The following is a 17,240-nucleotide window of genomic DNA, read 5'->3' on the forward strand; positions in this document are numbered from 1 at the left end:
TTCCCTTTATGGTCTCAATCTCTAGTTTCAAGTCTTCTTCCATACAGCATGATGTTCACGTAGTGAATGACGGTCCTATTTAGAGTGAAATAGACGATAAAGCAGGATATGCTCTATCTTGTGATTGACAAGTCATTCTAAGTTAGAAGAAGCTTCAAAATAAGTAATACCTGCATTCAGCAGCAGGTCTATATATATATATATTGCTGTATATATTTTTAGATTTGTATATTTCTATTCTATATATATATATTTTATATACTTTTCTTTTTACATCTTTTACTATACTTGTGTCCATACTGTTTTGATGCTCTGTATGTCCTGTACACATAGCAGCATTGACAATAAAGTTGACTTTGACTTTGAAAATAACAGAATCTGCACAAGACACAAACATTGAGATAAAATCACCAAATACTGAAATATAAGGCTGCAATTGTTTTATATTTATCTATCTTATCTTCATTTATTGTCACCTTGTTTATAGCAGGGATCAAAGACAGCCAAGTCATTATCAGACAGTGGAGGTGGACCTTCCTCCTTCAGGGATGGGACATGCTCTTCTGCCACGGAGTCAAACAGTGAATCGAATTCTTCCTGTGATTCTTGTGATTGGTGGTTTCTGGCTAGGGATGGGTCAGGAGACGGGCCTGGAGGAGAAAACAAGATTAATAATGAAAGAAAAGAAAATCACAGTGTCAGTTCTGGCAGATTTGTCTCCCCTCCATCCTCCATCGTCGTACCTCTGTCATCCAGCTCTGCATCGCTGAGCTCCTCTTGCTCTTCTTCTCTAGGAGAGCCTCCCATCTCGCTGTAAGCCTCGGCCGCCACCTCCGGTTCTCCCACCTCCAAGCCCACGTTGATGCCCAGATCCTGGGGTAAGGTGGGAGCCTCCCTCCCCTCCTCCTCCTCTGCTGGTTCACAGTCAGAGGCCCTCCGCTTGGGTAGGGGAATGAGAGGGGGAGGCAGAGGCCCGGCGGAGGACAGAGGGGTGGAATCTAGAGGCCTTGTGACCTCACCACCCTGAGAGGAGAGAGGAAAGGGAGAAAGTAACATTGTGACTCTTTTTCTGCCACTTCATATCTGTATCACTTTCTCTGTGTGAGCGGCTCTTACTCTGAAGAAGTCCTTGAGCTGTGGGCTGTTGTAGAGTGCAGGTATGGTGGTAGTAAATGAAAGCATGGCCTCTGTGGCCTTCCTCCTCTCCTCAATCACAGCCTCGTCAAACCTCCCTGAAACACAGAAGAACAGCAGCCATTTGTCAGGCTGTGGTTTGCCTTTGTGCAATCAACCTGGCAGCAAAGCAGCCTTGAAACTCAGTACAAACAGCGACTGTCCGTTGGCTGGAAAATTACATAATCGGCCGAGAGGAAATGACAAAACGCTCAAAAATCTGCTACAACGCGACAAACCACAGCCACAAAAGCAACAGTCAGTGATCGTGGCACTGGTTGCATCTAACAGCCATATCACAATCTTTATACCAAAGACGTGTGCGCGAGGGAACGGTGGAAACTCCTCTTGTCTTCTGAACAGGTTCTTGTGCGTGTAGGCCAACTCCCCGTGGAGCTTCTTCAGCTCAGAGAACCTCCTCCACACGACCACCTCCTTCACATCTTCCGGGTGACGCTTGGACACGAACTACAAAAAGGACACAGAGGACAGATCAAACACGTGTAAGCATGGTGACTAAAGCCTGATTCTGTATGCATGCCGGCCTCCACTCAGGGGTATTAACGTGGTCATGGGGGGGTGCTGGAGATCATGGACTGATCACAAGGTCAGTGTGCTGCTCACTGAGAGGCATTGTCTCACATAAAAGGCTCTTTGTGTTTGTGCATCTGTCTGTTTGAGTCAGCTTTTTCATGACTAGTAAACAAATAAGTCACCTATGACAGAGTTACTGTGGGTGCAAGTCAACACAGAGGTGAAATAACGTGACATGTCTGCAAACCTGAGGTAAATCAGACATGATAACAACACTGATCGCAGACAGATGAAGAGAGACTGACCCGCGCTGTCACTTTGTACTCCGTGTGCCCCTTCTCGTGTGATCGTGGGTCGGAAACGGTGAAGAAGCGGTAATATTCATCTTTGGCTTTCCGTGACATGTCCTGTCCTCGGTGATCACAGACGAGCAGCGTGTCTGAGAGGCACAGAAACAAACAAACAAACAGACAAACAAACAAACAGAGGCTGGAGGAGCTCTGTTGTGATTCCTCTGTCCCTCCTCTACGCTCACTTCCTGGTCGGTGACGTGTGCTCATGCGTGATTACGTGCTGTAGACGCTCGACGTCAAATTATTTATTTATTTTTTCCCATTTTTGATGTATTTCTGTCTTTAGTCTTAAGCTTATTTTTATTATCACTAGTGAGGATACATTTTTAAAAAATGTTTATATATATATATTTTTTTGTTGCTTATTGTTGTAAAAAAAATATTTGGAACACAGCCCATAGACTATTTTTAAATGCTAAATTAGTCTAATGTAATATTCACAATCCACTCATTTAATTTGAATTTGCCTCCAAATTGTGCAAAAAAAAAAGGCTGTATGTGACAAGTTGAATTAATAATTACAGTTGCAATTTAGTGTCCAGTTTCTACAGTAGATAGATAGATATTATTAAAGTACTCTATCTATCTATCTATCTATCTATCTATCTGTCTGTCTGTCTGTCTGTCTGTCTGTGGTGGACCACCATGGTGGACTGCAGTCTCACTCTCTGGTAACTAAAATACAACAAATTCATACTTTCGGGTGATTATAAACCGATGAAAATATAATTGTGAATATTATACTATACAATACTGTACAAAGTATAATACTGGTAATATAAAATATATTTTGACAATGCAATTCTTACGCACACATAAAGTCACATATTTCATTTTTAACCACACTCTGACACCCTAAACTAAAATATCTGTTTATTTTTATCAGCAAGTAAAAGTGATAATGTCAAGGTAATATTAGGCTTACAGCTTGTAGTCATTATATCATAAAGCAAACAGTGGTCACTATTAATGACAGTGGGATAAACATAGGGGTGTTGTAGAATCATAGAAGTGTTGTCCATCAGGCTGTTTGCATTTGCAGAGCAAATGCTGCTAAAATTAGCAAAATGTTTGCAATTAAATGAGAAGTGGATCCAATGCTGCTACACAGGGCCATATTATTATGTAAAATCATTACATCAACTTCTAAATTCTACTAAAAACTAATTGATTTAAGAATAATGGCTGATTTAGATTTAAGTCCGAGTCAAATATGATATGTGTAATCATCATCTGTATTGTCCTTTGACCAGTTTTTTAAAAACAGTGTAGGGACCAGTGGAATACTCCAGGAGGCGCTAAATATTCATGTAATGTACACATGAAGTCTAAGAAAATGAGCAGGGGACAGCAAATAAAAAGTGTAACACAATTTTATAATGATTTTTTTCTTTGATGATACATTTGTAATATAAGCAGTTTAAATTTGCATACAAATTGCTTGCAGGTAAACTAATATGAGCGTCTGTGTCTCTGTGACATGAAGCTCTAATCCTTACCCTGTGTGAGACAATGCAACAAAGAGAGCGACGACAGACTTTACTGTAATGCTGAGGAAGCTCCAGCTGTGCGTTCATACTGTGCAACAATGATAAACAATCCCTTCCAATGAGCTGTGTCATTCCAGCAGCTGAAACTATCCATTTTTACTTTATTTAATTTACATTTTTATCAAAATTCAGCAGATCCTTGAGTCAGTGGTTCATATCATGTCAAAACCTTCCCAGGGCCTTGAACAAGGTATAGCCTGTGAGTGTGGGTTTATATCTAACAGGCTGTAGCTCTGAGATTGTTATTTTTTCTGGTAATTACCTGTTAAACTGAGTGGGGGATGTGTGCAGACACAAATGAGGTCAATATTTAATTTTCTGCACGCCTGGTTAGGCTGAAAGCTGACTAACAGAAGCCAAACAGGTTGTGTCTTCCTCTACCTTCATACACAGAGGTACACGTGACCATAGACATATATACATATATACATACATGTATATATGTCTATGCACGTGACTCCATGCATACGAGTGGTGCACAGAGTATAGACACATTGAACGCAATCTGCTTTGACATATTCATGACAGTGAGTCAACGTTACATGTAAAATAGCAGAGGATGGTTTCGATCCATCGACCTCTGGGTTATGGGCCCAGCACGCTTCCGCTGCGCCACTCTGCTTTCATGTAGAGAACAAGAGAGGGAACAAATGCCGTGGCCGTGAATGTGAACTGTTTGAAATTCATCTCACAAAGAGGGGCCCTGTTACATAACATCAAGACAGCCATTGTTTCCTGCTGGCAGAAAAGGGTTTGTGCTGGGGACAGAGAAAGGGGCTGAGAGGAGGGAACAGTCTGAAAAGGAGAGAAGAGATGGATGTGAACAGGCAGTAAAAAAGAGACATAATTATAATGTGTCAAATACAAATGGTGAAATTTCAAAGATATTCTTGAATTTGTCATGAAACTTAGTTCTTGATGAAGTTGGGAATAAGGATGTCTTCTTTTTGTGTTTCTTTCAAAATACTGTGTTCAATGCATTTTATTCTTTTATATGCTATATGTTGTGATGTGTTTCTTTGGTGAATGCACTAATGAACTAATGCATGTTCGCTTTGTCCATATTAGCTGTCCATTCATGGCAGTAAAGAGTCCACAATGAACAGTCTCCCCTTTGTCTGTGAGGGGAAACTGGGCTGCACATTCTCATGTGAAGACAAAGACAAAGATCAGGAGGGTCCGAGAGACAAAAATGGAAGAAGAGAGAGAGAGAGAAAGTAGAGTTGTAAAAGGCATGGTGAGTGTGTGTGTGTGTACACCAGCAGTATAAGTACAGTAAAGAACATAAAGCAGTAAAATTACACAATATGACAAAGTCCCTATGATGTACGCCCAGCATTACTGAATGTGTGTGTTGCATGAACTCATAAAATGTTACACTGATAACTTTCCCTGTAAATCATTCTTTAAATATCATGTAACATAGTGATCTATGGATTTTTCTTTTGTCTCCTGCTGCAATCAGGAAAAAAGTTTAGTTTATTTAGTTTCATTAGGAATGTATGGTAGGAGCTAATGGAAGAACAAATGCTATAATTAGAACTTGATTTTATGTAACAAATAAATGACTCAATCCAAGGCAGCAAAAACATATGAACATACTGTATACAAGTGTATATTTGAGGGGAAGAATGGCAATGGGAACCACACCGCTTCAGTATGAGCAGACTGCACCTCACAGTGAAAGCCTGAAAACAATGACATGAAAGCGCCCCAGAGACTTCAGCCAAACTAGTCTAAACTGGTTCAGGTCTGCCCTGCCGTGCTCACAGCCTCTTGCAAAATAAACTCTCTCAGAGGGATCAGAGGAGGATTTACAGTGAGGCCCTGTGTGTGTGTGCGAGAGTGTGTGAACCCCTCCAGAGACTCTAGTTTTGTTGCTGAACAATACATGGAACTGCAGGCACCTCTAACATAAAACATTTAGGGATTTTGGAAAGATACAATGAGTTCTTTATTTTTTGCAAAAGTTCTGCATTTTCAGCTACCAATCTACAGGTATTCCTGCAATACACACATGAAATCTCACATGATCATACAGCACTTCTTGCTGCTGATGTACCTAACTGGTATCTGCAGTAAGCTGTTATGTCTATCCTGAAACACCAGTGTAATGTAACATAGAATATCTGTTTCTGTCTTCCTCCCTTCCTGCCTCACAAAAACAGGCACATTGTCTGTGTCCTTTCTATGTGTGAGGGTGCAGACCTGTGATGGATTTAGTGATCGTCCCCTCCTCGCCTGCCAAACAAAAACAAAGCATACTGATTTTTACGACAAACAGGACAGGACTTTGGCTGAGGGACTTCATCAGTGTCCTCTGTGAACTTACATTAGTGTAGTGTTGTGTGAACTCGTCGGTCTTGTAAGTTCTGATCTTTTCAGGTGTACCGTTGTAGCTCCAAGCTGTTTTTCCATTAATACCCATTGCTATGTTCCCCTTCTAAATTTTGCCACACCCTTAACTCATAAACATGTTTACCCATCCCTGCCCCCTCCTCTTTCTTTCTGTCTGCCCTTTCCCCTCTTTTTTCTGGCTCCCCCTCCTCCTCTCTTGGCCACTCCTTCCTTACTCTTATTTCCTGAACATATAACCTCTCATCTGTCTGTTCCGCTCTCCTTGTTTTTCTCCCCCCACATATCCCAAAATCCAACTTCAGCGTCTCTTCCGAACATTCTTCCCTTTATTGCCTTTCGTCCGTTTTTAAGAGTTAAGAAAACAGGGAAGATCCCTCTGATATACTACCTCACGTTTCTGTCCACCACACTTCCTGGATCACCAGTACAGAGCGTCATCACATCAGCCAGTTGTCAACAGCTCCGTTACAGCCTGACTCCGCCAAGCACACACACGATCAACAGGCCTGAGATAAAAACAGAAACAGATGGCGTGTGTTTGAGTTTGTCTAGAGGAGAGAGATGGATAGTGTGTTCTTATTTTGTTCCTGATTGATTTTTGGACTGCTAAGAGTTCAGTTGGAGGCACTGCCAGTACCATGATGTTGTAAAATTTGATCATGGCACACTTATTGAGGTGGCAGCCCCTGACCCAAATATAGAAAGGCCTGTATTTAGAAAGATGTTACTGTGAGCACCAAGAGCTTGCCTGACAGGCAAATGTGTGTTTTTTAGGCGTACCTGTAGACTGAACCAAAATATATATGTACACAAAACAAGCACACACACATTTGTGGGGAGGTGGAGCCAGACAGAAAGAAAACAGGAAGGGTGAAGTAGAAAAAGACAGTGTAGATTCTGGGGTGGAAGCCAAAAAGAGAAGTGAGATATAATTCAAAATGACACAACTGTGACGTCATCATCATCAATCAGTCATGAAAAGCCTTTTCTTGTCTTTGCCATTTTAATCTAATAAGTGCCAAATACAATGAAAATGCAACAATGTTATACACAGACCAAACATGCTGGGAATTCAAGCATTGTTTACACTGAGAGATATCAATGCATATGTGTTTTCTCATATTTTGGTTTTTGATTGACTTTTATGTTGTCCCTTACTGAGATAAATAATATCCCAATTCTCCTTCTCTTCGTCTTTAACTGTAACCTGTACAAACATGCCCTGAAACATATCATATATACTTTTACATAATACTTTATATAATTGGCATAGGGATTTCAGGGGTGTTTCTTCCTAGAAGCCTGCCTCTTGTGGTAATTCAATGAGGGTCAACAACAGCTGGGGAAAGCTTCAGAGCACAGGCACAGACAGAAGGACATTAGCTGATCGCAAATGTTCTGTGAAATTGAATACAGACCGCATTAATAATTCAAATCAGTGATCAACATCATTAATTTGGTAAGCCTTTATTCAATGGGAGTAAACAGCAGTAACGTCAACAACAACGTGACATTTCAAAAAAGGGATCAACAAGCTATTTTTAGAGCCTTGTACTGTCTGCGTCAGTTTAAACTCTGCACCACGGATCCTGTTTAAAAAGTTTGGATATTATGGTGATAATAAGGGACTTGTCTCTCTCTCTGGAACTAGTTTATGAGGCAGATCACTGTCTGCTTCCCATCAAGTACTCCAATCCAATCAATCACTTATTGTTTTTTTAATCATTTGCTTCCTGCAGCAGCTCAGTGATTAAGATGAAATTTAAAAGCCATGCAAGTGCAGTTCAGCCTAGACTTTTTTCTTTTTTGTTTTGTTTTATTTGATTATATTGGTTTTCACTATAGCGTGGGTATGATAATATCAGCCTGAAGAGATTACTCTGTGAATGTTTGTCATGTTAATGGAGGAAGGTAACGGTGCATTCAAGGTCTGTATGGTAAAACAGAAGAAGATCAGTGGAGAACAGAGTCTCCACTGATCAGATGATTAATGGCAACACGGTTTGTGCAGCTGGTAATATATCATCTTGAGGTAAAAGTTTGCATTACCAAAATGAACTTTTAACAGAATATTTTCAGCATTGCTCAATGATAAGAATTCTGCAGCATAAAAACATTACATTGCAAAAGACACAGAGTAGCAGTCTCCTCTGGCCCCTATTTATACTCCTAAAAGAAAACACAAAAGAGAGCCCTGGGCAAAATAACCTTAAAGTTCTGCATTCAGCGTCTATTGAACAAACTGGGGCAAAGGCTAAAACAGACACAATAAACAACATAATCAATAACCAATTACGTGTACACAAAAGACTCATGTTACACATAGTCAGAATAGAAAATGACCTATAGTTAAATGTATATCTATGTACAAATCCTTGTAAACAAAGGTTGAATGGATAAACATAAAGTGAGTGGTTATGCACAATGTGTGTGTGTGTGAACTAGATGTTTTTTTCTCTGTGCTCTGTATCATCTATCATAGGTCTATAAACAAGAACATGTAGTGGCCATAAATAGATTTTAAAATGTTGGTTTGGACTGTGTAGTTTGATTCTAGGAAGAAAGAGAGAGAGAGAGAGACGCATAGTAGACTGATCCCCTCTCCTCCCCCCGAGAGGCGGGGAAACCTGCGCTACAAATACAGAGCGGCTGTCCATGAAACCAGATTAGTTGACCGACCGAGAGGATAAACTGCTACAGAAGACAGAAACAAACCCGGACTACCAATTATACGTTGTTTTTTTACAGGTAATGTTGAGTTTTCTTCCACTTTGTAGCCACAGGACAAGTTAAACACTGTTTTTTTTTAACAGCGGCTCTGAAAGTAGCTCTGCGGTTGTACCTCGTGTAAATGACGTGATAGTGACGGATGGTTTCATCATCTTTTACACGACGTCGAGCACATTATCGTGCTGCCGTTTCATATTAGTTCGGTTATTTTATTTGACTTGACTTGAGTTACTCTGTTTAAACGAGCGTGGCAACATATTTAAAGACGTTTTTAACTGTTTTGTTTTCTTAAAGCAACATTTAACAAAGCAGAAGCTCAAACTGGCGACTATTTTTACTACTTCCGGTGTAATTTATTTAAAAAAAATAAAGTGTGTGTTAATATGTCGAACATTTTTGTTTTTAACGTGGTTATAAAGCGTGTCATTGACGTGTTGATTTCCATCCTCATTGTGGAGGTGGGGGGTCTTACAGAAAGGATAGGAGGGGGTAAAGAGTAGCTAATCGCTGCGGTCTTATTGTGAAGGGCCACATTTTTCCGTTGATATAGCAACAGTTCAACAGGTGTTTCTCTTAGGAAACCTTTTCAAAAGTTGTAGAAAATTAAAAAATATATAAAGTTTAAATAGCTAACTTTAAAGTTTCCATCTGAGCTGTTGCTAACGTTCCTTAGCAACAAGGCTGGTAGGTGATTTCTAGCTTTTCACAGGTAGAGCAACATTTCAGGTGACCAATCAGGTGAAACAATTCTCAGCACAGGTGTTCTGGTCCCACACACACACACACCCTTGTATGCCCTGAGGAAGAAACTAATTACCTTAACAATCTGCTCCTCCTGTACCTTCCCAGATTGAACCACCATGAATAAAGAAACTGAGATCGACATGAAGGACGTGGAGCTCAATGAGCTGGACCCTGAGAAGCAGCCCATTACAGGTGATGGCCAGGCTTCAGGCGGAGAGAAAAACGGCAGCGTCAAGCTGAAGGTTCCCGATGACGAGGTCGCATTCACCGGCCTGTCCAAGGACGAGCTGATGAAGGTTGCTGGCACTCCAGGGTAAGAGTTGCTATAAACACTTAAAAAAACAAAACAAAGTCCCTGTGTTAGTGTGGTCTTAACATGTGTTTTTTTTTTTGTGTTTTAGATGGGTACGAACCCGTTGGGTGCTTCTTGTCCTGTTTTGGCTGGGCTGGGTAGGCATGCTGGCCGGAGCCATTGTGATCATAGTACAAGCCCCTCGCTGCAAACCCATCCCTGATATGACGTGGTGCAATGAAGGACCTCTGTACCAGATCAATGACGTCGAAGCCTTTTCTGGAGACTTGGCAGGTAAAGTACCAGTTCTTTTTAGTTGATCTTATTCCTTTTTTTGTTTGTTTTTTTGCTGATTATTGCATGTTTTTTTTCTGATGGTGTCAGCACTCATTCCTCAAATAAAATGCTGAGATTATCTTTACAAAGTCGTCTGGTTTTGGTCTGGTACCGCACACTAATTCACAAGGGAGTCACAAGTCTTGTGACAAAGTCTTGGGTTTCCTTAGTTCTGTGTGACCTATTTCAGCTTGCCAGATACTAAACCGCTGACTAGGTTGACAACGTGTGACTCAAGGTCTGAAGGACAGAAAAAGCTGACTACTCAGATCTTGCATATCTCTCCTCCTAGTTGAGGTTAAAGTTGCACAATCCAGTACTCTACAAGACTTCATTTACAATCTCAAACTTGATTTAAAATAGTTTCTTTCAGGCTTTTATTTTCATCAGATGATACCTTTTTACAAATATCAGATGTTTCTTCCAAGAGGCAGAAGGGAAGGACAGATTGTACTGCTGTTCTTAAAGTGAATTCGAGGAAGCACACGTGTTTCCAACAGGCTTTGGGCAGAGTTCCAACAACCACATGTGACTTGGTGGTCTTTTTCATATAAGGGATCTCCTTGTGCTCAGGCTTCACATGGCCAGCAGAGGGTGTGGAAGGAGGCATTCACATGCTCCCGCCTTGGGTCAATAACTGTCTCCTAAATCACTAAAATGTCTCTGGAGCCTTCTGTCCTCTCTTCTTTGCCCTCTGGCCCTGCTACCTTTCACACATCAGCTCAGTCTTGTCTTTCCCCAATGTGAAAATCACACTGACATGACATTTCCCTCTCCCTACTGTTTGTCTGTAGGTGTTGAATCCAAGTTGGACAACATAAACCAGTTGAAGGTGAAAGGCCTGGTCCTCGGCCCCATTCACAATGTCCAGAAAGACCAGTCAATCACCCTGAACCTTCAAGAGATTAAACCGGACCTCGGAACAAAGGATAACCTGAAAGCTGTGCTGGACAGGGCCCACAAGAAGAGTAGGTCTTCAACCAGGATCACATATGTTGGCGTAAACGACTCAAGTTCTGACCTTTACTAACTGTCCTTGTTCTCTTAGGTATTTCTGTGGTGCTCGACCTGACTCCAAACTACCAAGGAAATTCTAACTGGTTCAGCGATAAAAATGGCTTGGATGACGTAGTGGAGAAAGTCAAGGTAGGAAACAAACCCGATGTTGTGTAATCCATCAATTACTAACCCTTTAAGTGTGTGAGGGGAGACACTTTGGGTCAAAGTGTAGTATTAAAACAAAAAGTCTAAAATGCTTTTGTTTTCTTCCAGGCTGCAGCAGAGTACTGGCTGAACTTTGGTTTTGATGGCATCAAGATATCCGACCTCACTATTGCCGCCAGCTCTGCTGAGTGGTCGAACCTGCGGGCTGTCGTCCAAGGCAACGGCACCGACGACACCAAGAAGGGGTACCTACTGACTTTTTTTTGGTTTTGCATTAACGCAATCTGTGCAGGAAAACAACGTTTTGGCTAAATTTAACTTTGCCTACAAAGACGGGAAAAGCAATTTTGAGCACTGACATGATTTATATAAGCAATTTTTTTTAAATAGCTGGTCTCATCAGAAGCTAAATTTGGTGTTTTTCTAGCTTTGGAGTTCCAAAAGAATGAAATGTCAGCTGACAGGGTTGTGTTTCCTGAGAGAAGGTGGAGATTAAAAGCATTCCAGTGCTGCAGGGGAGTGTGGGTGGGGGTTTGAGAGAGGCTTCCATTAGCCAATGGCACTTTCTACTCTTTTGTGGTAAAGCGACACCTTGTGGGAGGTTTGAGGAATGACACAAAATCCACTTTTTAAAGTCAGATTTCAACATTAAAGCGGGAATTTCAAGATCTTAAATTATCAGAATTCTATGCTGTTAATACCATTTGTGCCATTGTCAGCATTTCCCATTGCTCTATAATCTCATCTCAACACATTCTTTCTCTCAGGGCACTGATGGGCGTGGTTGAAGGTGTTTCAGCTGCAGATGTGTCACAGCTCATCAACACCACCGGTGTGGATATCATCCTGTCCGACCTGCTCAGCAGCAAAACCGGAGGTAGGCTGACTCGGCTACTAACAAGCTGCAGTTCCATTCCTGTGTGCAAACCAATCATTTGGTGCAAAGCGGTACTAATTTATCTCCTCTAAAATATGTGCAGGAGTGGAGCGCATCCAGGCCATGGACACCCTTAACTCTCAGCAGAGGAATCTGGGCTGGGGTCTCGGTGCCACCCAACAGAAACAGATGTCTGCAAAGGGTCCGAAACTGGTCCATCTCTACCAGCTCCTGCTGTTTACCATGCCAGGAACTCCGGTGTTTACCTACGGAGATGAGATCGGCCTTACCGCAGGAGAGGTAAGCTACAGAACTGAGCAGATGTTTAAATGTTTCATTAACCTTACAGATGTGGCAGAGTGTAACCTTTGCCTTTCCCTTTTTTGTTTCCTTATCAGGGTTCTGCTTCCCCTAAGATGGTTTGGGACTTGGAGGAGAAACCTGCTGAAGGAGCTGAAGTCAATGAGACTGTTATGGTACGAGGTTTTCTCTGTGAATGTCAGCTTAGGAAAAGAGTTCTTGAGCAAACCAGTGAGGATTTGCTTTGATTGTTTTTAATTGTTATTTAAATTTTCACATTTACAGGCTATACAGCAGCAGCGCATCGACACAAGAAAGTGGTTCATCTCCCTAAGCGACCTGCGAGGCAAAGAGCGCTCTCTCCTCCATGGCGACTACTACAGTCTATACTCCTCTGCCTCCTCCCTCTCTTTCCTCCGTCTGTGGGACCAGAGCGAAAGATTCATAACAGCCGTCAACTGGGGAACCACAGAAGAGACGATCACATTCAAGCTGCAACCTACAGGCAAGTTCAACACCAGCATATCCGGTGAAGATGTAACGTGTCCTCTCCAATAACGTACATTAACAGTGTTTTGATCCTTGTTCCCGCAGAAGGAGTGGAGTTGCCGGAAACAGCCACGGTAAAGCTGTCAACCGACAAAAACCTGAAACCAGATGACTCCGTCAGCTTGGACAAACTCGTGCTACAACCGGGACAAGCTGTCCTGCTGCAGTTCCCCTATACAGGCTAAAGATGGAGCCAAAGTATAGGAAAGCTACCTACAGATTAGACTTGGTTTAAAGACACTAAAGTCAGTCCTAATCTTTAGGAATAAGATGGCAAATGATACAGTACACTCATTTTACTACAAGAAATATCAGTTTATTTAGTCTGGAAATGAATGAAATTGGGTCAAAGAAAATCCGAATATCGGCCAGTAAGAACTTTTTGGTTTTTATAACTTAAACTTTTTATTTTTATTTTTTTTAGATTGACTTATTGTTTTTTCCTTTTTGTTTTGGTGCTCGGAAAAGATGCAGCAACCTCAGACATGCACTCAGAGTTTTGTCCTTTGGTCATCTTTTATTTTGTTTCATCTATACACTGTCCAAATATGTGACATACATTCCACTACTGTTCTTTGGGCATTCCTCTAGCTGTTATCTGTTTTTGTTTTTTTTATTATAAATTTTTAAGCAAGTTTTAATGGTTATTTTACTTTCTTTTTCTTTCTTTTTTTTCTCCTTCCACTGAAAGAGGTTTATCGCACAGGAATAAGAAGCTAATTGAACATATGTGATGGCTCGGTTTGAAGGATTTTAAGAGTTCAAATAAACAAAATTGTTGCAAATTGCATCAAGTGAAATGAATAAACAGAAATATCTGTACTGACTTCTGTGTACTCTTTGTTTTTCATATTTTTCTGACTAAGTTTTTATAAGAACAAGTTCTGTGTTTACTCGTGTTCTTTGTGCCGCAGATAATATCAGATGAGATGTTCACTATTTTCAGAACGTACAGGTGTGTGTAAGTGTGTCACAGATGTTAACAAAGGAAGTACGTCTCTATATTTTATCACCATCCTCAGATGGGTTTTATCGGCTCATTATACTACACTCTAAAATCTACACTGTGCACCTACGTACGAGTTTCACCAAATGGGTCATAGACTGTTTTTGAAGTAACTACTGTCAAATCTTAAAACTGGCAGTGTTCATTTTGTAATTCTAAGCAACGCTAACTTGCAAGATGAAAAATACCTCTGATAGAAATGCAAAGTTTCCGACCACAGCACCGCCTATCGCAGTGGTCTCAGACTATTCTCCTAAATGTAGTGATTTTTGTGAACAGCATGAACTTCCTGAAAGATGAATCAGCATTGACAAAATCAGGTAGATGAATTTTAGCGACACTAATACTTCCTCTCCGTAGGTACTGTATTTCCCACAGTTGTTTTTTTTTATATATGAATAATTCATCTCTTGAGTAAAAGAACTGAATTGACTGGGACACATTTTGAGAAATGGCATGCACGTTTTTAAACCTGCCTTTTTCTTTCAATGATCTCCTCAAATGAGTTCGATCAGAGATAGAAGTCATGTACAGTACTTAGACTGAAACATTGCCCACACGAGGAGTACCTTTACACACTGTATACGTAATGATAGGATGATAGAAGAAGTTGTCTTTTTCTCTACACAACTGATTCTCTTCTGTTTTATTTGTTAGAGTAAAGTGTTACTGTAAAAAACAGCAGATTACTTTTTTAATCCTGTATAAACTGGAGACAGTCTTGGGCACATCATTCCTGTAACTTGCTTGACATTAAAAAGCAGTTTGACTTTTATTCAGCTATGGGAGGTGGATAAATACATTTACTAAAGTACTGTATTTAATTACAATTTTGAATGAATGCTTTACTTGTTCAGTTTCACGCTTCTTTCCACTTCTACAGCACTCCACTACATTTCAGAGAGATCTATACTGATGTATTTAATCCAGCAGCACTAGATGCAACTTACAGAAGTCGACTGCTGCTACGGTAGAAAGACAAAAATGGATCAGTATCATGTGATGACGTGACAAGCTTATTGCTATGAGATGTATTTCACATTATTATATATGACAAACTTATCACATTATAACTTCACTGTTGTTTATTGTTGTCTATGTTGTGAGAACTTTGTTATAATGACACATTATAACATCACATTAGAAAGATTTATGACCTATAAACAGGAAATTGTTTTAACTTGTAAAGCATTTGATATAACAAGACGTTTTTCACATCTTGTTACATACAGCAAACTTATCACATAACAACAAACTTATTGTCTTTTATTGTTGTCCATATCGTGATAACTTATATTGTTATAATGGCACATTATAAAATCACATTAGAAGAACTTATGACCTATAAACAAGTACATCGTGTTAGCCTCTAATAACAAAATGCGATTACATACAAGGAAACCTTTCATGTTATAACAACTTACTATACTGTTATGACTTATAGTGTTATAACAATACATAATGCTTTATGACCTATAAACAAGAAAATTGTTGTTTTACTGTGAAAATAATAATATAATATTTATTTTGTTATAACCTGAAACATTTCATACATTCATATTATAGTAAGATAAGTTATTCTTAAAACAAGAAAAGTTTCACGTTATAACGTGGTAACACTCTAATTGTTATAGAATCACGTTATAAGATAAGATTTTACTGAAGACTTTATTGATCCGAGGAAATTCACTTGTTTATTTATTTATCGATAAACGCGACAAATGTAAAGTGTTCATTTATCAAATGCTGAAATCTTAAGCTTTATCTTTCAAGTTTACAAAAATGTTCAATGTACAATACACAAGATGAATAATAAAATACTCAATATATAGAATAAATATATTATGTGTGTGAAAATATGACACATAACACACAAATAAGAAAACATAATTGGAAAAACGTCTCTTTACAACATTAAATATGAAATGTTATAACACTAACACTATAGCTGCTGTAACGTGATACTTTGTAAAATATAAAGTTCAATATAAAACATCAGACTTTGAAATACGACAAAGTTATTGACAAAACATCAGTGTATAAAGTAGGTAAAAATACTTTAGCAGCTACAATATTAAATAGTTGCTTACGCATAAAGGCATCAGCGATAAAAACAATAATATATATGATCATATACCACTCTAACTCAAATCTATACAAATCCACTAAAAAAAAATGTATGTAACTAACTACATTGGCAATCCAGTGTAAAACGTTTATTTATCAAATGCTGGAATCTTAAGCTTTATCTTTTGAGTTCACAAAAATGTTCATTTCTGACCTCATTATACTCATATGTGTAATATGTCATGAAGATTTTTCCCTTTCTCATTCAAAAACAAAGATTTTAAACCATCCCTTTGATAAAAAAAGTTAAGCCTCAGCAGAGTTTCAGGGTCTTGGTACAATACAGGGCCGTCGTGTTGCTGTGGTATCACAGGGGAGGTTTGAAGTTGATGATACCGGGAATCAGAGCTCGTCTCGGCACCTTTCTGCTCACCCCACGCCGCTGCGAAACCCAACCACTGTCTCACCCACCGCCATGCACACTCATGACTGACTCTCAGTCTGAGTCTGACACACACACACACACACACACCTTTTACATCACAGTGACATGAAGATACATGACCTTTCATCAGCTTTCAAGGAGCACTATAGAGACATAAATGATGTTTTAGACCCGAAATACAGCAGCACAAGTCACTTTTACCTGTCACTTCAGAACGGAAAGCCCTGTGCTCTGAAAACCTGAAACCTGTGAGTAAAAACAAGACATTGCATATTCAAAACTCAATATACTGACGTGACGAACCATTAACCATTTAATGCACCAACAAGTCTTTTTAAATATGTATGTATTTATGTAAGCTGTTGGCTAATTATTCTGGAACATTTAGAAGATGTTCAAGGGCATTTCAAGCCTAGCTTCAAGCCTACAACAGGAAAAGAGTTGCTCATTTATTTTGTGTCACTCCTGTTCAAAAGTCTTAAAAGTGTTGGATTAACCCCTTGTTCCACATTTGGTCTTAGAACATCATAGTGAATATACTACAACTCTGGAAAACACCGTCAGGGCAGCGTTGGCCAAATGTCTTATCGTGCGGCCTCCACCATGAAAGAATCAGGTACGCTTAAGGGTTTTAGAAAAAATTGGTCTCCCTTCATTGATTCTCAGTAAGTAGTCCACATCAATTCGAACGGTAATTCTCATTTTTCATCAGACAGCATCGGCCTAGAGTGGCTCCTATGTTGGGGCTGTGTTTTCTTCCCC

At 39.8% G+C, this 17,240-nt stretch overlaps 2 protein-coding genes and 1 non-coding gene across 3 annotated transcripts in view; 1 reads left to right on the plus strand and 2 right to left on the minus strand.

The window, feature by feature from the left end:
* snx15 (sorting nexin 15) overlaps positions 1-2,262 on the minus strand; it is an 11,104-nt gene extending 8,842 nt beyond the window's left edge. Inside the window, exons 1-5 of the mRNA XM_027278466.1 lie at positions 2,013-2,262; positions 1,485-1,641; positions 1,117-1,232; positions 744-1,023; positions 467-650 (exon numbers count right to left, since the gene is read on the minus strand). Of these exons, the coding sequence (XP_027134267.1) occupies positions 467-650; positions 744-1,023; positions 1,117-1,232; positions 1,485-1,641; positions 2,013-2,111 (836 nt within the window). The 5' untranslated portion in view covers positions 2,112-2,262. The remainder of the gene's footprint in view (positions 1-466; positions 651-743; positions 1,024-1,116; positions 1,233-1,484; positions 1,642-2,012) is intronic.
* Positions 2,263-4,160: 1,898 nt separating this feature from the next.
* On the minus strand, positions 4,161-4,232 carry trnam-cau (transfer RNA methionine (anticodon CAU)). Its single transcript has one exon. It is a non-coding gene; the product is annotated as a tRNA-Met (tRNA).
* Positions 4,233-8,567: 4,335 nt separating this feature from the next.
* Positions 8,568-13,786, plus strand: slc3a2a (solute carrier family 3 member 2a). Its single transcript, XM_010753988.3, has 11 exons — positions 8,568-8,716; positions 9,548-9,755; positions 9,844-10,028; positions 10,865-11,038; positions 11,119-11,216; positions 11,343-11,479; positions 12,002-12,111; positions 12,215-12,411; positions 12,510-12,587; positions 12,697-12,916; positions 13,006-13,786. Exons 2-11 carry the CDS (start codon positions 9,559-9,561, stop codon positions 13,143-13,145), a joined length of 1,536 nt encoding a protein of 511 aa, XP_010752290.3. The 5' UTR covers positions 8,568-8,716; positions 9,548-9,558; the 3' UTR covers positions 13,146-13,786.
* The last annotated feature ends 3,454 nt before the right edge of the window (positions 13,787-17,240 follow it).

The sequence above is a fragment of the Larimichthys crocea genome, chromosome III (assembly GCF_000972845.2).
Source record: "Larimichthys crocea isolate SSNF chromosome III, L_crocea_2.0, whole genome shotgun sequence".
NCBI lineage: Eukaryota > Metazoa > Chordata > Actinopteri > Sciaenidae > Larimichthys > Larimichthys crocea.